Source organism: Rhipicephalus sanguineus, chromosome 9, assembly GCF_013339695.2.
Source record: "Rhipicephalus sanguineus isolate Rsan-2018 chromosome 9, BIME_Rsan_1.4, whole genome shotgun sequence".
NCBI lineage: Eukaryota > Metazoa > Arthropoda > Arachnida > Ixodida > Ixodidae > Rhipicephalus > Rhipicephalus sanguineus.
In genome coordinates, this window is record NC_051184.2 from 7,021,104 (window position 1) to 7,045,280 (window position 24,177).

Genomic DNA, 24,177 nt, shown 5'->3' on the forward strand with positions numbered 1-24,177 from the left:
CATTTCAACGGCCGTTTATGGCGGCGTAGTTGTCTGCCGCCGCCGCCGGTGTCCGTAACCACTATCGCTCGAAATAAGGAAAAAAACGAAATAAGGAAATACTTCCAGTATGGAAGGGGGTTCGAACCTGGGCCCTCTGCGTGGGAGCCCAGTGTTATACCTCAAAGCCATGCCGGTGCTTGGAACTGCCTTGCAAAAAGACGCTATACAGGCTTCATGTCCGGAAGGAACCACGTTAACATATGTAATTTAGTGTCGTAGAAGAGTGAAATAACAACCACGCATCACACAACGCGAATTCTGTAACCAGGCGTCACACAATGCGAATTGCGCAACGAGTGGGCTATTGGATGCTTCCAACCCATTACAAGGGGCTCTGCAATAATTCTTCATCGTCATCAGGCACAACACCAACAAAGTGCGCATAATGCCTTAGATGTTTTTAGCGGGTACCACGGCTCTCCGTTGAATGACGAAAAATGGCATAGTGGCTGCTTCCCCATTTCAGAGAAATTATGATGATTTATAGTATAGTGGGTTCCTCGCAAGTGCACTTGCATTGGTTGCCAAGGAAGCCCATAAGCCCATCATTCATTTCCTCTGGGTCTTAATAAAGTTCTTCCCCCCTCTCTCTGTCTCTCTTTGTCACGTCAACGTATGTTATATTGCAAGGTGGGAAAGTGAAATAGCGACCGGGCGTCACACAAAGCGAATTACGAAACTGGTGAGCCGTTTAAAGCTTCCAACCGATTACAAAGGGCTGAGCCACAATTCTTCATCGTCGTCAGTCATGACGTAAACAAAGTGCACATAATGCCTTACATATGTGTAGCTGCAACCTCGCTTCTGCGCACAATGACGAATAATGGCGTTGTAGGTGCTTCCCAATTTCACAAATATTGTGATTTATGGCGTAGTGGGTACCTTGCTAGTGTTCTTGTATTAGTAGCCCCAAGAGAGTTTACAACGGGCTCTAGAAATGCCGCTCTTCCAGCTTTCGCTGTGACTGCGCTGCGCTTTCCGCGCAGGCCTGGCGTTTTTTTTTTTGTTCTTTGAAAACCACACTACTTAAATAAAACACTATTCATAATATCGCCTTTGAACCATTTGGCTACAAGTTTGGCGCTCAAACTGAACAGCATAGCTACTTTGGCTACTTTCAGCTGGAGTTTTGGCTCCTTTTCGAAGCTACCCAACGGTAACCTTGCCAGCGCATACGTAAATATGGGCTACAGCCTCAAACCATGAGTGTTCGGTAGACGCCGTTTGTGTTGTCCGGAATGGCCCGCTCCAGCGTTCAGACAAGCATGTTGAGCTCTGTACGTTAGAAATGTCAGAAGAGCACATGCTGCATTTGCGAAGCCGAGGTGTTTGCTACAGCATCATTACCACGGATGTGCATTCATACGTGCCATCTGGACACTTGGCTTCCATCATTATGCCAGGACATACCGGTATCTTTCAAGAAGGTGCCATCCAAGCCTTTCTTTGATCACAATCAGGGGTGCAGCCAGAAATTTTTATTCCGGGAAGGGGGGGGGGGAGTGTTTCAACCACTCTTTATGTATGTGTGCGTTTGTATGTGTGCGTGCATATATACGCATGCAACATTGAAAAATTCCAGAGGGGGGTCGAGCCCTCCCTTCAAACCCCTACGCCACTGGCTGCGCCAATAATCAAAATGGTGTCACACCTTGTTTTCCAGGCAGCATGCAGGCGCATTCCCTAAAAGGCAGAACTCTGGAGTGCTATCGCTGAGCGATTCTATTGAGATTCTATGACTTTTTTTGTGTGAGTGCTTTTCGCCGCCACTAGACATCTGCCATTGGTCAAAATGCGCAGCCTGGAAATTTCAACCAATGGCAGACGGCTACGGAACACCTTTAAGAATGTCCCGCGTGCAGGCAAGCGCGGTTTCACGTGGTTTCTCACGCTGAAATTGCAAGCGAACAAGTCATATGCGAGATTCTTGAGATGAGCCATGCATACAAAGAAAGAAAACTGAGCAAATTTTTTTTTTATTTTCTATTTTTTATTGCAACTTTTTTTCTCAACCTATGGTACGCGCATCGCTCGCTTTCTGGCTCAATACGTGTTGCATTTGGACAGCAATATCTTATCGCCATCGTTTAGCGTCGGAATAAGAGTTATTACAAATCTTCTCTTGTGCCTGGAAAAAGAATAATAAGAGAAAAGAATGTACTACAGTGACCGACAGTTTTCTATCTCGTAATCTTAACCCATAAATGAGCTCAGAAACTATAGGACAATGAACGTACAAGTTTGTTGTTTTTCTTTCAGCAACGGGGAAGATACCTTTTAAACCACTATGACTGTGAAGGATGGATTCAAGCTTACATATCGTACTGCAGACGCAATGCTGTACTCAGGAAATACACAGCCAAGCGCTTTCCTAAGTAAGCTGGTGTCTAACGTAGTTTTTTTTTTTTATTTGCGACATAGACTTGCCCTTAAGGCATAATATTTGTTTTGTATATTTGTGTTAAATGTGCGCCGTTAGGCCGGTGTTGTGTATGAAGTGAAGAAGTGTCTTGTGGAATGTGTTGTCATGTATCCATCGGTCATAACTGTTTGTGTCACTGTAGCGAAGACCAGCTTGCAGGAGATGACGGGAGCGTTCCGACTGTAATCCTTGGCATGTCCATATAAGGTGGTATGCATCTGCTTGTATCACCGGAACAGAACAGTACGGGCATGTAGAACCAACTGGTAAATGCGACCAGTTCCATGTTGAAGTTGCACACACACAGTTAACGCTTGCAGGGCTCATAATCGTCGTTTTAACTGAGATATACGAGCGTCTATGTGCTTCATGCAAAATACTAGCTGGGGCCAAAGCCCCACCTCTTCCACTGCGTCAGAGGCGCTAATTCGCTCTCGTCACTTTAAATTCCGCATAGACGTGCTCCTCCCCTTCCCTAAGCCCGCGCCTGTGCAGATGGCTATAATATTCAATTTTGATGATTTGGTAGGACAACACTAAGAAAGACGAAGAAAGAACATGCACGGACAAGCGCATGCTCGCATCTGAAATTTTATTGAAAAGAAAAACACATAAGTAGCAAGCAGGGGCGTAGCCAGAAATTTTTTTCGGGGGGGGGGGGGGTTTCAACCATACTTTATGTACGTTCGTGCGTGCGTTTGCACGTGTGCTTGTATATATACGCAAGCAAAATTTAAAATTGTCGGGGGGGGTTGAACCCCCCCCCCCGACAATTTGGCTACGCCCCTGGTAGCAAAGTATAATTGTTGCGGTAGAAAGGGCTACAATGGTTGCGGTAGGGAAGGGAGGCGCGAATTCGCCCTAACTGTGCTGAAGGTGCTCGGCGTTTAGGTAATTCATCCTCGTGAAAAAACTGCGCGAAAAAGACATCAGAGACGAGGACGAGGCACGGCACGGGCGCAGACTAGCAACTGAAGATCTGTCAAATATACAAGTGTACATACATATCGACATGGGCGATGGCTCCAGCGCCGACGACGCAGGACATAAGGACACTCCAACCACACACAACGAGATTACCAAGTATTATTACATGGCGAGGCGGGCTTTCCCGATCCCACATTCAAAACTCAATCGAGCACAGGCAGTCTCGTTGCGCTTACTTCAAACCCATTCGTACCCATCTTTAGCACACCTAAATGAAATTTATCCACACAAATTCCCCGACGCCGCCTGCACCGCTTGCGGGCAGGCCGCTACATTAGCTCACATGCTTTGGGAGTGCGGGTCGCTCGGCCCGACTTACAGCAAGGCCGAGTGGGATGCGCTTTTGCGCAGCCCAAACCTACAGGACCAAATCCTGGCCGTCCAGTGCGCGCGACAGGGCCGTTAGGCTAGACCTGCCGGTCCCAACGTGGGAGTAGCCGGGTGGCGCGGGGCAACCTCTGCGTCTGCACTGGACTCTTAATAATGTTGTACTCTCCCTCTCTCTGTCACGGGGTCGTGACGCTGACGAAGGCAGCAGTCGGCGTGTCCAAGATGAAACTCTTTGTCTCCGGGAAACGGAAAGTCTATTACAGCAATGCAGACCATGCACTGATAGCGGCGAACAGAGCGTTGGCCGTCAATAACCTAATCTGCAGTAAGGCGCGTCGGCATTTATACAAGCGGCATCCAACATTCGAGACTTATCGCTGGTGGCCGCGTTAGTTTCAGAATAATCTCAACTGTTCGCGTTTGCGTGCTCAAGCCTATATAGGAAGATTCTAAAATAATCTGGAAGGTTCCCAGACATTAGGGCGCGGCTTGCGCAAGGCAGCGGCAACGCGTGCAACGCACCAGTTAGATAAAAATAACAAAAGAAGCGCACGCGGCAATATAGTACAAGCACACGTTGGAAGTCTTACAGATTGGTAGATAAGCAATCATTTTTTAGATTTGTGCGACATCACAGCTATGGCCTTGCCACACAGGTATCACCTGACTTGTGGATAAAAGAAGCTTCGGTGATTAATCACGCTGTACTGTCAGCCTGGACAATAGTTTAGTTTCATTCAGCAACTTTCATTAAGGCTAGAGCCTTAGATGCCTCATCAAACGCGAAAATTGACCGTCGGCGTCGACCGTCGTCCTGCAGCGTCGGCGTCAACACGAGCGATGAAAAAAAAAATCATCATCGCGTGATCGCGTCATAATATGTCGTCACAGATCGCCAAATTTGTGACGTCATCATGACGTCACATGATGACGTCATCACAAAACATCGTCGCTTGGTCAAAGATGGGCCGATCAAGGCGGTAGTGCGAAACCCGCCGAGGTGCAGAAAGCTTGCAACGCCACTGATCCTGGAGGCAGTGCAAAACCACGTTAGGTGCAGAAATATCTCGGAGGGGGGCGGGGGAGGATCAATACATCGACTGAAAAGAAAAAGAAGATGGCTTTCGCCTTCGAGTCGGCTTGCCGAATGCATAAGGGGCGCTGTGAGTTTTTCGTAAGAATGCATAGGCGTGTGCATGAAGAGGAGGAGGGGGCGGGGTTAGAGGGGCCACGCACTACCCCCTCAACCCCTCAGCGGGGAGGGGCGCGTGGCCCCCCTTGGTGCCTCCAGTGCGCGGGCCTGAGCAGAAGGCGACATGCACCAACATCTCTCACCTGGCCACGGCGACGCTATTCATCAGGGACACGTCCACTCTCCGAATCGCCAGCTCGCCACTGTGACCTCTGCCGGCAGAATGCACGCTTAACGAGCCTTCCAGTATATCACCGAGTCTTGTCTGAGTTGTGCACAGGTATGTGAACTGCGAGCCGGAAGCAAAGCGTTCGTCCCTACGCACAAACAGGTTGGATATTGCAGAGCGTGAGTGCCGTTGGCAAAACATATAGGTACGTAGCTTGAATAACGAAATTCATTGGTAAAATTAAGTTAACGAATATTCGAAAAAATTCAGGAGGCCTTGCCCTATCGTGAAAATGGGGGCAAGCGAAGCTTAATTGGCGAACGCGTGCCTGACGTTCTACTCCTATCTATCTATCTATCTATCTATCTATCTATCTATCTATCTATCTATCTATCTATCTATCTATCTATCTATCTATCTATCTATCTATCTATCTATCTATCTATCTATCTATCTATCTATCTATCTATCTATCTATCTATCTATCTATCTATCTATCTATCTATCTATCTATCTATCTATCTATCTATCTATCTATCTATCTATCTATCTATCTATCTATCGCATTGCGCAATGCTCCCTTTTAACTGTTTCCTTCCTCCATGCCGGGATTTGAACTTTCACCCACATATTCTGCAGCGCTACACTTCAGTTGCGACAGGCAACAACGACGCTCTTGCGCTAATGTACAGGCAGCAATGTAGTCGGGCAACGTGAAATGGCACGTCACCTCGACAACCTCTATAAAAGATCAGATTGCCATATCAGAAACAGCTGATCGCCTACAAGTCCACGATCGAGAGAGCATCAGTTATTGGAAAACGGCGCATGGAAATACGTATGTGACCGGCACACCTTCGACAGCTACATTTCTTCACGCTCACGACCGGCGGCGTTTCTTCTTTTGCATTTTTTTGCGGTCGCATCTACGACGCCAACGACACTTGCGAGACCCTACAAACCTCGCTTGAAAAAAAAAAAAAAAAGAAAAGGTATGCTTGTCGGCATGCATTGGTAACATCTCAACAAACAGAACCCAAAGCTCTACGCGGCGTTGACGTCAATCACACCGTTTCAGGACACGCTGCGGAGCGTTCGAGTCAAGCTTGGTGACGACTGTACACGCCCATACACCACCTGTTTAAAACCCTAAACTACTCCGAGTTTAAAGACGAGATAGTGATTTCTTTCTCGGCTTCCCTTCCTACAGGCTCTATCTCCTCCTCGCCACTTGTTTCTTCATAAAGCACGTGAAAAATAGCAGCGCTAAAAGCGTTGAGCCTATCAGGATTTCGCGCTTTTCAGCTACACGTGGTTATCTCCGCTTGCGCAGTCGAAAGCACAAAACGGAGTGAAATCAGTTGATCGCGCACGATAGTCATGCGAGACAAGGCAGAACAGGCACGCGACTGCATTGCATAGCAGAGTAAGAGACAATCACAAATGATATTCCTCGCATATAGACCAATCGAGAGCTTATATGCACTCATGACGTCACGTGAACAGACTGACGACGTCACGAATTGCGCCAGGAAATACTGAAAACACCGGGAGAGAATAACGCGCTCGTTCTTTGTATTGTATTTTCATAGGTTGTTTAGGGGCCCCCTAATGCCCCTTAATGCTCGCACAGGCCGGCGTTAAGCACGCAGACGTACGTTTTACTCAACGTCAGGGTAGCTTGTCCTTCCTGTCCCGTCAGCTGAAGGCTCAATTTTCCAGATATCGGCGACGACAGTGAATCAAGGAGCACAACTACGTGGTAGTGGTACACTGAAAAAGACCAGAAAGGAATAGGGGCATCATCATCATCATCATCATCATCATGACTACGGCCACGGCAGGGCAAAGGCCTCTGCCATGTTCCGCCAATCAACCCGGTCCTGTGCTTGCTGCTGCCACGTTGTACCCGCGAACTCGTTAATCGCATTTGTCCACCTAACTTTCTGTCTCACCCTCACGCGTTTGCATCTCTTGGAATCCAGTCAGTTACCCTAAATGACCACCGGTTATCCTGCCTATGTGCTACGTGCCCGGCCCATATCCATGTCCATTTCTTCATCTTCATTTCGACTAAGATGTCCTTAACATTCATTTGGTCCCTGACCCAATCTGCTCTCTTGTCCCTTGAGGTTACACACACACACCTATAATTTCATTTTCATTGCTCGCTGCGTCGTCCTGGAGGCTCACAAAGAGCGTTCAACCGAAAGGGGCATCAGTTGACATTACATAGTTCGAAATGCGAACCATGTCACCTTCCGCTATTCTAACGAAAAAAAAAATGTCGTTCCAGAAGTGGAAGTGCGCAAGAAGTCTTCATGACTCGGCCAACTCACAGAATTCATTTGTCATGTGCTTTGGAATCGGGCTGATCGGTGCGTCCCGTCGGTTAAAGGGACACTAAGGACAAATATTAAGTCGACGTTTATTGTTGAAATAACGGGCCAGAAACCTCGTAGTGCTACTTTTGTGCCAAGCAAGTGCTTATTTTGAAATAAAATCACGTTTTAATGGTCCGCATACGCACTTCAAATCCCCCGCCTGACAGCGGTGTTTATCACGTCACTGCTGCCGTGCCCAACGTTCTTTACTGCGCGGCTGCGTGCACTGGCGGCGTGCGCCATTCGGGCATCCGGCAACATCACATGCATGCGGCATTTTGTCGAACTTTCTGTCAGAGCGACTTTCACGAGCGCGCAAAGCACACGCGGCAGTACGCGATACCGAAACTACCACTAAGACGCGACCGCATGAGCGAAGCAGGGTGCCGGACGAAGCGCAGTTTGGCGAAAACGGAACCTTTGAACCACGCGCCGTTCCCATGGCAACGCTAAAGTTCTTTTTTCCATGAATCAAACAGCAACAGACAAGCAGCATTTTATCACGTCTCTTGATGCACGGAGGGTTCTTTTTTTTATTGCAGCTAGTTTGATTACGAGTGATTAATTGTAGTCGAACTCTCTCACGTCATCGGGATCATTTCCAAAATGTGCCGCCCGTGGCGCTCATCGTGTGATGTATTTAGCTTAATTTTTCGGTAAGTAGGGCACTGCTGTTGATAATATTGCTCTTTTAGACGTTGTCATACATTGAGCTTTCACTCTGACATAAATTGTTATTTACCTTTAGTGTCCCTTTAAGGCACTCAAACCTTAAGCCGTTACAGACCCAGTATAGTTCAGATGCTTCCGTCTGTGCGTTATTTTAGAAGCGCGAACCGAATAACAACAGTAAAATTAAGACCGCACTAACTAGTATAGCGTGTTACGAGCTTATATCTTTTATATCTGCGAGAGACGCTCTGGCGGAGGTATTGCAGGTTATATGGGGCGACCAGCCTGACACCACCGGCAACCATATCATCACCGACAACCAGAATTACATGCGCCTCAGATCAATATATGGCACTAAGCAATAAAAAATAAGCCTCATATACACGTAACATGCTCGCTCATTCGTCCATTCCCCCACCTACCCGCACAATCACTCGCTTACCCAACTCACTCAACCATACATCAATCAATCAATCAATCAATCAATCAATCAATCAATCAATCAATCAATCAATCAATCAATCAATCAATCAATCAATCAATCAATCAATGATTAACCGGTCAGAGAAGACATAAACGTACTAACTCCACTCACGGCAGAACGGGGCCTCCTGGCTAGTCTGGATGTACATCTTAACCGTCCCCTGCTGAGGCCGTGAAGCGATGGACGAGAGGCCCATCACGGCGCACCCAGTGCCGTCAGGACCGCAGTCGGCGCATTTTCCTGACAGGAACTTCTCGTAGCTGGCGCAGGCGTAGGCGACGAACGCGCACTGTCCTAAGTCACGACTCGCCTCGGTCACCAGCGCCTCGGCCACGAACTGGTTGGCCCGCTCGTGGCGGCATGTCACCGACTCTCGGAGGCCTGTCTGGCGGACAACGCGCGGTCTGCGTATTCTTCGCAAGTGCTGCGAGTCTGTCTCTGACGGTGTTATCTCAGAAAAATGCGCTGTTTCTTTCCTGCATAATTCACACGCCCGCCTCAACAAAGTCACTGCCCCGCATTATAGCAATATTCTTTGTAAGACATATAGAACACGGCACTGCGCCGTCTCGCACGTGAATGTCGGAAAGTGCCAAGAACAGTGAATTACTGAAACAGTTGAGTCCAATTCTTACTTAAAATATTCAAGCGCTACTTTTGACGAGGTCAGGACCGAGAAGTGCATGACAGGACCAAGTCTGCCCCATATCTTTACTTGGTCGGACCTGTACCCATCGGCGTGCGCAGGCTTCCCCATTAGAGATGGGGTGGAGTTTCACCCCCCCCCCCCCCTTTTCGGTTGAGTCCAAAGGACAACATGCTTCACAATGAATGAAAAAAATATATATCAAAATGAAGCGACGGCGTGCTTCTCACAATAGCCTGCCTGTAGTCCCCGGCTTTCCGGAAGTAAAGATTTGGGAAGTGAATAGTTCTTGGAATGCGTTTGAACAAGACATCAGCCGACGTTGCCATTTGGAACAAGGCGTTTCTCATATCTCATTCTTATATTGGTCATTTCGGAAAGGGATTTGGTGTCAGGTTTCAAGAAACATATCTATGCTGATATGGGACGGAGATGGTCATGTGCGGGCCACGGGCCGCATGCGAAGGTCCTACACAGACGTGGCTTGAGACCAGCCACGTCTGTGTAGCTCATGAACATATATATATATATATATATATATATATATATATATATATGGAACGGAGATGGTCATGTGCGGGCCACGGGCCGCAAGCAAATGTCCGCGGGCCGCGTGTTTGAGACCCCTGCTACAGCTCCGCTTAGCAAGCGAAATAAATAAATTGTATAAATGTTCGCCTTCCGTATGCCAAGGCATTATGATGTTAGGTGTAGTGTTCTTACTGTAAGAAATTTAGAGCAAGTGTGAAGCGCTAAAGCGGTTAATGTAGCAGGCTAAAGTGCCCCCTTCTGCTCAAAAAAAAAAAAAACACAAAGAAACTGTCTAAATGTACAATTGTCGTGACAAAGAGACGAAATGGCCCACTTGTAGAGCAGCTTTGTGCGCATCGGCCAGACGTATAAAGCACGAATGCCGCAATCTGTCAACCAACAACTTATTTCGGAAGGAAGTACATGTTTAGTTTGACGAAAGTACGGGAAAGGGACAGCGAAAACAGAGAGAGAGAGAAAGATATCTCTAGCATTTGTAAATCATCCTTTCACAATAACAAAACGACACCATGCTTTGCCGCGAGAGCAAGCTTGACTAAAAAGAAGGTACAGGTGGCGACACCACCCTGCAGGTTCTCGCACCAAACCGCCATGACGTCATCAGATACTGACAGTATCTGCTAAGACCAGAATATTTAGGGGTAAAGATGAATTTCATGCAATTTAAGAGAACCAGAGACTTAAGATGACAAGTTTTTCTGGAAATCTCATTCAGCAATGTGACCAAAATACGAGAAAAAAAAAATGAACACTTTAAAATTCGTGACGTCGTGGATATGCAGGTACTGAGGTTTCGACGCGATCTTCAAAAACGACTTTGATTTTCGTTTCGCATAATGATCCTGCAATGGCGAGGTTAAGAACAATAACATTACAAATAGAATATATAAGCAGAATTAGTGCTTCACTTCAGTGGGCCCTTTAAGAAGGGATTCACAGAGCAAACACGGGATGAAGATAAGAAAAGGCGAGGTCGTACTGTGTTTACGCTATTAATAACTTCTTTGACCCATACACTAACGAGGCCGCCTTTCACCGCTTGCTCAACCCTTTATGGTTAAGAAGGTGACGTCATTAGGCAAACGTGAGAACTACCTTGAAATGCTCCATTTTTGAGTGAAAAGTTCTTGATGACCTTTTCGCAACCGGGCTGCGTGACGCCGCCGTTGGGATAGAAGTCGATGTGCGCCACTGGATCGATCATGCCGAGGCCGACTGGAAATGGGAAGAGAACGGCGTGCTTCATAGCAAACGTGTTCTGACGAGTGATGAAAGATTGGTGTTATCATTTGCATGGCTTCTGGAAAATTTCCTCTGTTATCCCGATTCATCATGCAGAAACTTCCTGGTTAGCTTCAGTTGGTAAAGCTTACAAACTGACGTCCGGCGTGCCTTGTTGATGCAGCGCTAAAAGACAAAAGACGTAGAACGAGAAAGCACAGGACAGCGCTCGTCCTGTGCTGCCTGGTGCTACGTCTTTGTCTTTCAGCGCTGCATCAACCATGAAAATATTTTTTCAACCAGCCCAACTTTCCATTCTACTGCAGTGTATATAGTCCGGCGTAGTGCGCGCGCGACCACGCGCGGCGCGGTTAAACTATACGCCGAGAAGCATTGGATAAAACGCGAGACAGACGGTACGATTTTCCATGCAATGTGCCGGCCGACACAGCGGTGGGGAAACCGGAATGGTGACCTTTCATAGCATCGGACAGCCACCATTCTCTCTCCCCCACCGCCGCGTCGGCCGGCACATTGCATGGAAAATCGTACCGTCTGTCTCGCGCTTTTAAAAAACCACGTTACATCTTCAAGGGAGTTTTAGCACATCTATATCTAAAACCCTCACACCCTACAGGAAAAAGGCAGTTTCACGAATCAAAACATCCATATGAAAGAGGGGGGGGTGGGTAATCGTCTAAACACACTTATCACTGAAAAATAAGAAAACAAAAGCTACTAGCCAGGCAAAGTTAAATCAGCACCGAATGATAGAATATCACGCGTACACGCCCGACCGTACGCACAAACATAGCATAGCGCGACAACAAATACACAGAGCACTTGCGCTACAGAATCATGTACCGAGTATCTGGTGTATATAGACATAGTATCTTGAGCCGCCATACACTGCCGGTGGGGATATACCTGTCATGCATAATCAAACAAAAAACATCCACAGAATATGCGCAAGTTTACGGTGAGCTTGTAGATTCTAAACCAACGTACTACTGAACGCTTTTTTTTAATTAGCGAGTTCCGATTATCAGCTGGCACCCCTGTCGTATAGGCCATAGGTGCTTTAATAAACCCAGAGCACCCTTAACCCCCAAAAGTGTTTTTCATAGGTAAAACATGAACCCTTACACAAACGAAAAGCGCTATTTGGAGAAGCAAAACAACCTTGCACCCCCTCCCCCCCATTTTTTGCAAATTCTGCAGTTGTTGCTCCAACAGGAACTGCGTACTATGAGCAACCGGGCACTGTTGCACGCGCTTTATCTTGACAGGAACCAGCAGACGGCTCATACCTTTGTACGTGTCGTGTTCTTACACCTCACTTTGCGTTCATTCATTCATTCGTTCGTCCATCTTATTACTTCAAAGGTCTCTTGTTGAAACATTACACAATGAAGTAGGTTATGAAAAGGTTAACAATGTAATAAAGTTATGATAGGATGGTTTCTATGAGTCGCTTGAATGCTTGAGGGTCGACGATAGTGGCAACTTCAGTGGGCAGGTCATTCCAGTCTCGTGCTGTGCACAGAGAAAGCGAGTGGTGAAAAGTAACGGTATGGTCTCGTGGGGAAAATAATGCGTCAGAGCGACTGTTTCGGGCAGTGCGGTAGGCTCTCCTGATGTGTCGGTTATCTAAAGGGAAAGAATTGAAAAAATAATGAAAAATGTTAAGACGTGCGATCTATACGGCGTGTGACCAGAACTGGTAAGTTAATATGTGTTTTTGGTGCGGAGACGTTTGTGTTGTAGAAATAATTAGATAGAATAAATCATGTCGCACGGTTCTGAACTGACTCGAGGGTGTGGCGAGGGTCAAAAATCGCATTCGCGTACTCTAGCTTCGGCCGCTCAAAGGTTTGGAAAGCAACTTGTTTAAAAGGAGGAGCAGCGAGCGAAAGGTTATGGCGTATGTACCCTAGGCACGTTTCCTTACGCCAGCGTTTCTTACCCCAGGTCGGATACTAAGGAAGTTAGCTGCTAGGCTCACTTCGTATGACATTCTAATTTGTTGCTATCGCATTCACTGCTTCACCCTGCATCGAAACAGTGACGTTTTTGTTTCGCAGGTGTGTTGGCTTGTCAATGACTTCCTTTTTTCGTGTCAGTAATCGATCTCCACCGCATTGTTGATACAGGCTTCGTTCGAGGCGAGAAGGTCATGATGCGGTCATCGCTCTCTGTAATAACGCAAGGGCATTCAGCAATCTTCAGCACTTTCTGCATAACGGCTTTGCGTTGTGTTTATCCGCTTCATCAAACAGCATATTCAGGTCGAACGCATATGTTCGACAAAATGAATGACCAAAAAAAGGGGGGGAAGCATCGCAAAAAATGAAATGAATAAACTTGGACAGAGGAAAGTGCGGTTACGATTAATCTTATAATGCATGTATAATGCACAGATTTTGGTGGCGGCGTCGGCGGCGTCGCGTAAAACCCGGCGCCGGCGAACGTACAGAAATGCGGCCCTTGAAGGTGTGCCGGTGTCATGCGTACTTGTACGCGCCGTTTTCCAATAACTGATGCTCTCTCGATTGTGGGCTTGTCGGCGATCAGCCGTTTATGATATGGCAACCTTATCTTTTATCGAGGTCACCTGTCACTTCATGTTGCCGCGTTTCATTGTTGCCTGGATATGAACGCATGACCCTTGTTGCTACCTGTAGCAAATGAAGTGTCGCACTGCAAAGCACGTGAATGAAGGTCCAATTCCGGCATGGAGGAAGGGAACAGTTCAGAGGGGTCATTGCGCAATGCTAAAGAAAGAAAGAAAGAAAGAAAGAAAGAAAGAAAGAAAGAAAGAAAGAAAGAAAGAAAGAAAGAAAGAAAGAAAGAAAGAAAGAAAGAAAGAAACGAAAGAAAGAAAGAAAGAACGTCAGGCAAAAAAACGCGAAGCTTCGCTTGCCCCCGTTTTCCCGATAGGGCAAGGGCTCCTGAATTTCTTTAAAAATGTCTCTGCATTCCAAGGATTTGGGGGCACTTGTGCGTGGCGCCATCTCTTGGCGATAGCAACGGCGTCCTGCCATAACTGAATGGGAAATGGGCGAAAAAAAATTATATCTCTTGAAAAAAGCAAGTTATCAAAAACTACCCGGGATTCTATACAGTAGAGACCTACTGGAACATTTTGGTAAAATTGCAGTATCGCACTATAGAGCGTGTGGCTTCCCGGGACAATTGAACACCGTCCATTAGAAACACATGGGGCCCCATTGTCAAATTTTAAACACTCAGGAAAGCCACGCGGTTTGTAGTGCGACACTGTAATTTTAACGGAATTTTCAAATAACCTCTACTGTGTAGAACCGGGAGTCGTTTTTGATAACTAACTTTTTTCGTGAGATATGATTTTTTTCGCCTATTTTTCATTCAGTTACGGCAGGACATCGCAGTCACCTACGAGAGATGGCGGCACATGTATATGTCCCCAAATCCTGGTCATGTGTGCGTTTGTGACACTGTGATCAAATTAATCAGTAAGCGACTGCTTGCTTCAGTTGATGCGGCCGACAAAACCACGAGCTTCATTCGTACGACTATCCGGTGCAATGTATCGCCTGCGAAACTGCGCCTACTTATTTGCCGGAAACAAGTCAAACCGCTTGATCCATTAACTGAAATGGCATATGAATGTAACAACAGAAAGATGATAGAACAAAATGCAATGAATCTAACCTGTAGGCAGAGGAACCGTAAAACGTTTTCCGTCGGTGTGAATAGCGTCGACAAAAATGGCGTCACCCGGGTCCAGCCGTACTAAGGGTGACATTCCCTCGAAGAATGGCTCGGCCGGATCAAGACCTGTGCAACGCCAGCACATGCTGAAGTTCAAGAGAAGTGCGTTACATTGCCATAATGCGCGTATTCAGTGAAGCTTTATGCGCAGATTGGTTGACAAGTCAGTTAACAATTCGTTTGACTCGTCTACCATCGAAGACAGCGTCGCTGTTGTAACAGCAGGTAGTCGACATTACAACAGTAGCCAACGCCAGCCATTCTTTAGCCAACACTAACCAAGATTAGCCACAAGGGCGGCGCCAGGATTTCTTTTTTTACAGGAGGGAGGAAGGGCACCCCCGGCAAGTGATTTTTTTCGGAGGGGGGGGGGGGGGGGAGGTGATAAGGAGGCGGGGAACTTATGCGTTGTGTTTTAACTATGTTTGCTGGGGGGGGGGGCGGCTTACTCCCCCTCCTGTTCCTCCCCCTGGCGCCGCTCACGATTAGCTATAGCTACCCGTTCACCAATTTAATAATAATAATATCTGGGGTTTAACGTCTAAAAACCACGATATGATTATGAGAGACGCCGTAGTGGAGGGCTCCGGAAATTTCGACCACCTGGGGTTCTTTAACGTGCACCCAAATCTAACTACACGGGCCTCAAACACTTTCGCCTCCATCGAAAATGCAGCCGCCGCGGCCGGGATTCGATCCCGCGACCTACGGGTCAGCAGTCGAGCGCCATAACTACTAGACCACCGTGGCGGGGCGTTTACCAATTTAGGCAGTGCTAGCATCCATTAGGCAGCGTTGGTAGTACTCGAGTGAATACGCTTGTCGAATTCGGTCACAAGTTATCGCCGTCATAATGTTCCGTTACGGAAGGTGGTTGGAAGAAGTAGTTGTCCTCAAAAGAGGTCGTACAACACGCGACGACTCACCTGTAATTCTTCCAAGAGATCGCAGCTTCTGTCCAGCGTAGCCGGCTACGTGGGAGCCCAGGCTGTGACCGAGTACGTGAAACCTATCCGGAGTGACTCCGAATGCTTCCTTTAAAAGAAAAAAAAGAAAGAAAAGAAAACGAAACTGAACGATCGGAATAAATGACTGAACAACCGAGCTTCCGTGGATTAGAATTTTTACATCGTACAGCTTGGCAAACAATACGACGTCACACGCGCGGCCTGCTTCCTGTTGTGACGGCTCGCGAGAATGCCACTCAGCAAAGCAGGAAACCTAGTGAAGAAACACTAGCCGGCCTAAAAAGGGTCTGTGGTGTTACAGAAATGAGCGAAAAAGTGCAGTGGTATATTTGTTCGCTAGCCGAATAAATGAATAAATATAACGTTTTGTTCGTAAGAAGCCCCAATAAACCGGGTACGGTGATCGTGACGGGCCTGTCAGAAGCACGCGGTTTTAAAACAGGTATACAAGTTGAGGCACCGTGGCACCACACATGCGCTGCCAAATTACCGTAACCGCCAATAATCGTCTTTATTCCCTCGTCTTTCCCGCCGTGGTGACTCGGCATATATACGTATGTCACCTTGACAAGCAGGAGGGCGTGGGTTCGATGCCTAGGCACGTAAAACCTCAAAATTACTTTTTTTTAGAGCGAAGCTGTCTTAGTCTACCCTGTGCCGTCGTCATCGTAGCAGTATCAACGGTGTGATGCACGTGATTTTGCTAGCCAATCACATACACTCACGTGATTACGCGATTCACGTGATTCTTGTCATTATTCGCTTGCTTCGGCAAAGCCGAAACAATGCAGCACTTCTGCAACGCGACAGTAGTACACATCGAACACACAATTTTCGAGCAACATACTTATCTAACCCGCTTTCACGAACAGCGTTGCTCTCTCCCTCTACCTAGTCTCATCACCTGGAGCAGGTAGATCAGTCTGGCGATCTCGAGCCCGACGACACGAGTGTTGGCAGTCGCCTGGATGTAGTCGTACTTGCTGCCGCTCGCCCAGTCAACGAGGATTACGTTGAAGTCCCCCACTTGCAAGAGAGCATCTCTGATGGTCTGAAAGCAAAGAAAGATTTGTGAATTTTCAGTTTCGCCGAAACACTTTGCCACCGAAGATCGCGTAATTTAATATCGCGCTACAGAGCTCTACGATGACCTTTGAATGTGCAAACGTTGTTCCTGTGTTCCTCTTGGAAAAGTACGCCGACTTGCAGCTGATGAACAAGACGTCAGAGTCAGGGATCACGAGAGAGCGAGCGAGAGAGAATAAACGTTTATTTTAAGCAAGCGCACTGTGCGCCCAAGGTGGCCGGTCTCCTTATTCCAGGTAGCCTGGGCCTTCGCCATAGAAGTTGAAATTATTTACGTATTCATACGTCAGCCGTATGCGTGCAAACTTCAGAGAATGCCATACCACGTGCTCTCTCTCTCGCTATCTGCACTATATATATATATATATATATATATATATATATATATATATATATATATATCAGAAATAACAGACAATAATGCCAAGGAAAGTATAGGGGATGCTTTTTAGTAGTAAATGTAAGGCAAATGTGAAGAAAGAAAAGTGGACGAAAAGACAGCTTGCCGCGGGCAGGGACCGAACCTGCGACCCTCGAACAACGCGCCCGATGCTCCACCAACCGAGCTCGGTTGGTGGAGCATCGGGCGCGTTGTTCGAGGGTCGCAGGTTCGGTCCCTGCCCGCGGCAAGCTGTCTTTTCGTCCACTTTTCTTTCTTCACATTTGCCTTACATTTACTACTAAAAAGCATCCCCTATACTTTCCTTGGCATTATTGTCTGTTATTTCTGATTAATATTGTGTATAACAAAGAAAACGAGCCCTTGAAATTAACACTTCTTTCCTTCATATATATATATATATATATATATATATATATATATATATATGCATGCGTGTGTGTGTGTACAGTGCAGGAACGTATTTATTTTTGACGTTTCAGCCGGGTCCGCCCTTCGTCAGTAAATATATGTGGACACATGTATTCCCTGACGAAAGCCCGACCCCGGCCGAAACGTTGGAAGTAAACACGTCGATTTTCTTACTTTCGTGTACTTCATGTGAGTTCCTACCCAACTACCGGATGCAGGAAGACGTTGGAACATACATACATACATACATACATACATACATACATACATACATACATACATACATACATACATACATACATACATACATACATACATACATACATACGTCAGATTAGATAGATAGATAGATAGATAGATAGATAGATAGATAGATAGATAGATAGATAGATAGATAGATAGATAGATAGATAGATAGATAGATAGATAGATAGATTACCAAGTGGTATGCTTGGTAAAAACGTGCATACCCGCATCGGATAATCTGGAACCTTGATGATCTGCAAAAAACCGTGGGCGAACAGCTTGGTCTCCAGCCGCGGATCGAATGCGGATTGGCGCAGCTGGTCGGCGGTGACGTTCCACGCGAAGACGTCAGGCACGTCGGGCTGGAGGCGCGTGTACAGCTGAAAGTGGGTGTCGATCTTCGCACGGGACCACGGCATGGCGTTGACGAAGCGCACCTTGGGGTCGTAGAAGCCCGTCAAATTGAGACAGCCGAGATCTCCGTAGCAGGAAGACATCGGCCCTGCGGAAGGCGAGAGGTGCAATATACCACGAGTGAGACTTAAACTCCGGCGATTCTCTGGATCTGAGCTTATCTCAAAAACTCACAGAGCCCCTTATTCCTTTGCCTAAGACAACTCGAAGGCGAAAGCCATCTTGTTTTTCTTCTCAGCCAATGTACTAATATATACTCCTCCACCTCCCTCCCCCCATCCGGGAGCATTCTGCATCTAACGCGCGGTTTTGAACTGCCTCCAGGATCGCAGGCATTCAAGCTTTCTGCGCCTCACCTGGTTTTACACTGCCTCCGGGATCGGCCCACCTTTTACCGAGCGACAATGTCATGTGACGATGAAATCATGTGACGGCGCGTTATGTGATGTCATAGCAAGGTCATGATGGCACAGCAAATTTTGGCGATATGTGCCGTCATTATGACGTCATATGGCAACGTCATGACATGATGATATTGTGGCGGTGAAAAGAACAAGGAAGCTGGCGCAGATTAGAGGAAGACGACGCCTCTTACCGCCGCTTGGCACCAGCTATATTTGTTGTAAATACACCAACTCTGCACTCGTGTGCCTGCTTTCTTCGTGGAACAATATTTTGCATCACTCGTACTGACGCCGCCGACGCCGACGGTCAATTTTAGCGTTTGATGAGGCATCTAAGGCTTTCAATAATAGTTTGACTTGGGCGAGTTGGTACACACTTAGAACGAATGCAAAGCGATTTTGATGACGGCAGGAGACACAGACAAACACAGACCCACTTACAACTGGGTTTATTTGCACTTCAACAGGCCTTCTTACGCACCATACCTGGCTTTATCACCACTTCTTCTCATCACACGAATGAGGTAGTTAGTTCTTGGTCTCGCGTTGCGCGGTCTACCTCGACGCTGGGTTCTCTTGAATTACCTTGGTCCGTTCCTTGTTATGTTTTATTGTTTCTGTTAGTTCTTGTTCTGTTATTGTTTTTTACGAAAGATGCGCAAGCAAACCGTCGGCTTTACTGAGTGACGCCGAGATCTATCATCTAGTTTTGTTAGTTTTAACCGTTTCATCCTCACATGCTTTTCCGTGTTTTTGTTGGTCACTTGTTCGTTTATCGACGTAGTTTCACTCATCACCAGGTCCAGTTAAGTAATTCACTCCCTGCGCGTGTTCGTTCTTGTTAATCTGAAGCCACGTTTTCAATGTGCAATGCAGTGTTGTCGGTCTTCTCATCGCTAAAATAGTTTGCTTGTGTAATATTGGTGCGCATCAGCGCTAGCATTTCCAGCTTGTAAACACGCGATTAATTTTGCCTACAACATCTTTTCTTTCTTGTTAATTTGTCATTCTTGGGTGATACAGCCAGGTGCGGTGCATAAAAAGGCCTGTTGAAGTGTAAAAAACTCCGTTGTAAGCCGGCGCTCGTCTGTGTTTGTCTGTGTCTCCTGTCTTTATCAAAATCGCGCTGCATTCATCCAAACTAAGGCTTTCGCCTTAATAAAATTTTCAATATGTGTTCTTTTTGGTACTCTGATGATTTGTGCCAAACGATACGACTGTGAGTCATGTTGCTGTTCCGGAAATGATTTTCTTTAAAGACTGGCTGCCGGTTCCCGAATCATGGTCTCGATCCCAAGGTAACCTAGCCTAACCTAACCTTACGTTCATTTACTCCCCGTACGCAAGATAGTACGCGCAATAGCACGATGTGTTTGTGTCGTTGGAGGTTAAGTCGACCATGCAGCACGGCGACACAGGGGGTCAAACCTATCCCCACCCCCAAATTTTCCACTTTTTCATCTGTGTAATACGCGCACACATGCAAACGCACGCATGAACATAGATAACGGATAGTTGAATCCACTCCCCCTCCTCGAAAAAACTTCTGGCTACGCCCCTGGCGAGCGCGGAGACCCTTCGAGACAGCGTATGCTGGAATATTGCTTCTTCATTATAGTTACCGCGCACCCACGGACTCACGGGCCGCGACATCGTTACAACTCCTAGCCGTACACAGCTTCGATGTATTACCTATGACAAAAAGCGACATCAACCGTATTCGTGCTTACGGTCTCCGAAGATTAGGCAGCGGACTACGCCCATCGCTGTGAGCTGCAGCGTCAGGGCGAGCGTCACCCATCCCGGCGCCGTACACGCCAGAAACGGGCATTTTGGAAACATTATTTGTCCACTGTTCTCAGCGGGGTTCCGGGAGCGGGTCGATCGGTGCCGAGGCTCCTCGAACCATGACACGGACGTCGACGATAGGCCGCGGCGAATGCGATCTGTAGCGCGACGCTAAGACGTACAATGGTACGGTTTTTCGGCTTCGCGAATCAGCGACCGTATACGCGTCTACACAGCATCAATCACAATTGCCCAGCGCATCAGGCTCTCCAAGTCACGGCCGACTTGACATAGCGTGCGCAGAACGGACTCTTTCCTGGAAACGAAACGGGCACGCAGAGTTTGCCCAGCCACTATGAGTAAAGACATTAAAATACAATCTAAGTCCATGTTCAAGGTAAAATGTTTCGTTTTGTCGTCTAGTGAATCTGGCTCATACCCACTAGGGGGACTGGCCACGCTGTCCATTATAAAGGAATATGAGGGGAAATGATTAAATAAAGCAATACAAAACGCTATGTAACATCAAAAAGAAAGGGAAGGACGAAATGCCACATAAATGTGAATGGCATTATATAGTGTCCCGCTTTGATGTGTGTGTATGTGTATGTGTACGTGTGCGTGCGTGTGCGCGTGTATGTGTGTGTGCGCTTGCGTGCGGGTGCGTGCATGCGCTATGCATTGCAGGTTTTCACTGCGGACCGAATCAAGTGTGGTATGTACCCACTACGCGGACAATAGGGAATCGAAAAAGAATCAGTTGGAAGCAACGACTTAGGGCGTTGAAAATACGCACGAAAGGGGAAAAAAACACAAACAAACACACAATCATTTGGTATGTACAAAGTCTGCCGGTCGGTCGGTTGGTTTCTCGGTGACTTCTCGCAACCCCCATATGGAGGATCGGCCATGCATCGGGAAATACAGTGGCTTAGAAAGAGCAAAATGGATTAAAACGGTAGTAGCAAACCGTAACTGTGAGAAAAATAAAATAAAATGCTACCCATGAGGGCAATTAAACTGTACCCCAACCACGAACGTTCGCTAAAAGCAAGACGTTTCGGATCGCCTTGCTTTTGTGTGAACATTTGGGGTTGGTGTACATTTTAATTGTCCTCATGTCTTTTCCCGACCGGACGGGTTTCCCTCCGACTCTCGACCTAAAATGCTACTCAGTGTACGTCTTCGAAAGGGAAACATTGTCATCCAGCCGGCCTTTCTTCAATGCGGACTTCCGCACAACTGATTTGCCGCATTAGATGGTAATCTGCAGCAATTATGTGTGACTGCTGTCGGAAAGGTTTCGAAGAGGGAGAAAAAAAAAACATGGTTGATCCCTCCGTCATAGGAATATCGGTATAACACGAAAGTGAACCATGTCTTCACAGGAGTATGATCGACTGTTTATTGTACATTGATCTATGAGAGCTTGCACAATGTTTATTGGTGCGTGGCAGCTATAGTACCGTTTGACGTGGATGTACCCACGTTGGCGCCTAGTGGCACATCTCCATCCCGACGACTAACGCCAAATATCCTGATTTAACCCTTGTGGTAGCTGAAGTAGTTAACATACACTTGGACACAGCATATGCTGAATCCCACGCAAAGATGGCATGAACAAGCACATAACACTGGTACTCGATATGCCCTGCTTCAATGTGTCGTCATTTCAGGAGAGAAGCGCCAAGGTGTGCGCCCCCCAGTAATAGGCAACCTACACCTGTCCTGATGTATATACCCCACAGCGCCTCAGGAACGCCAGGTGCAGAGTTCGTAGTATGAGCCGTGAACTCGGGAAGGCGTACCGCTTCCCGCTGGCGTGTCTCTTGCTGCACCTAAAGCTCCCGTTGCGCTGAAACTACCGAAGCGCTCCCTATCGGCGCTCGTTAGTGTCAAGATGCAGTACTTCCCTTCACCGAACCCAGACGGCGATACATGAGCGTTGGTAGCGCAGTGGGTCGCGGTCCGAGAAGTCGTGGGGTCGACTCCCAGCTATAGCCACCCAAATGAACGAAACTTTTTCTTCTGGTTTTTCTTCGTCATCTGTATTTCACTGAGGTATTTCCGTGACGTTAATACGTCAGTGAAGTCTTGGCGGACCCCGGCCTGAACCACTTTAATGTTAAGATTTCGAGGGGGGTTGAACTACCGCCCCCCCCCCCCCCGGCCGCTGAGGCTTTCACCTTCGAGTCGTCTGAGCGATAGTGTAAAAGACCCTCCACATGTTTCAAGAGCGCGAAAATAAAATATAATCTTTTTAGGACAGCAAGCAACGGACGTTCAAATGCAAATCCTTCAATGCAGTTTGCATTATTAATGACTGAATTTAAGTGGATAATCTGACGAGCATTTCTATGACGGCGCGTTAACGATAATTGACTGTGTCTAGCGTTGCATCCAGGCGTAACGATAAACAGTTGTTAATGTTACCTCCAGTGTGTTTGTTTGTGGTGCGTATTTGACTCCCACTGTTTTGCCAGTGTCAATGGTTGGCTCTTGTCACTGGAGGGAGGGCCAGTAAAATACGTTCCAGTTCGCGATCGGCGCTCTCACACTCTCTCAAACGACTGCAAATTCTATTCTGCAACGAATACACTCTATCGTATATTATGGAAGTGTGTACACAACCCATCAGTGGCACCTATCATTGGACCAAACGTAGAGCAGGCTAGGGGGGGGGGGGGCGCAAAGTCTGCCCCATACATTGACTTAGTAGGGAGGGGGGCGCTGCGAAGAACCATCCCCCCTGCCCCCTTGATGAGGAACCCTGCATACGCCTATGCTTCGGCTCACAGCCACACTTGTATCCGTTGCACACACGCACGCTGTGGTATCGGCCAAGAACCGGATAGTTTTAAAGAAAATTCTTAAATAACTCGACTGAGTAAAGTTCATTCATCCTCTTTTAAAAGAGAATTAGGGTTCCTTCAGAGCCGCAATGTTAATTTTAACACTACACCTGAAAAACAAAAAGAAAATAAAACGCGGACATAAATGAATAAGCACGTGATTCGAGCTAATTCCATCGCAACCCCAGTCTTCGGTGCTTTAGGCCACTACACCACCAAACTTTCTTTCTTTTCGAATTTCGGCAGTGTCTAATAGGCTGGATTTATTAACACGCTGGACGTAACTGAAACAATTGTTATGGATACGTCTGAATGCTAGACGCTGCCACGATAATTATGCTTACTTACGATACGTGACGTGCCAAGCCCCTTGTCGCTGAAAAAAATAAAAGACAGGGAGAGAGACTAGAGCGAAGGTAATCATTGCGACCTCTCTTGACTCGGCACCATAGAACGATAATGCTGGCATTTAATCGAAGGCACTGCCTCTCGGTTTTGCTGGAAACGCCAAGAAAAAGAAAACAAATAACGCTGGCACGTGCCTGAAATGCGAGATGTTCTCCCACTTTTCGAGTGCGGCTGTGAAAACATGTCGTTCGCGCAAAAGTGCAGCTTGGTAAACTTACTGGCAACGTCATATATAGTGTGGCGATTTGATCCCGTCTGCCTGGGCTGTGCATTCTGTTCTTGGATCAATCGCTACATGCATAGCCATAAAGGAACAATAGAGAATTACGGCAGCTTCGCGCTATAG

The 24,177-nt window shown here is 47.1% G+C and overlaps 1 protein-coding gene across 1 annotated transcript; it reads right to left on the reverse strand.

Annotated features, from left to right (window-relative positions):
• Nucleotides 1-2,028: 2,028 nt before the first annotated feature.
• LOC119404321 (pancreatic triacylglycerol lipase) lies at nucleotides 2,029-18,462 on the reverse strand. The gene is made up of 9 exons (XM_049418834.1): nucleotides 18,190-18,462; nucleotides 16,727-16,873; nucleotides 15,781-15,889; nucleotides 14,795-14,920; nucleotides 10,976-11,095; nucleotides 8,794-9,063; nucleotides 6,801-6,915; nucleotides 5,117-5,290; nucleotides 2,029-2,170 (listed from the first exon to the last, which is right to left on the reverse strand). The coding sequence occupies exons 1-9, from the start codon at nucleotides 18,460-18,462 to the stop codon at nucleotides 2,086-2,088; spliced, it is 1,419 nt and encodes a 472-aa protein (XP_049274791.1). The 3' UTR covers nucleotides 2,029-2,085.
• Between the last annotated feature and the right edge of the window lie 5,715 nt (nucleotides 18,463-24,177).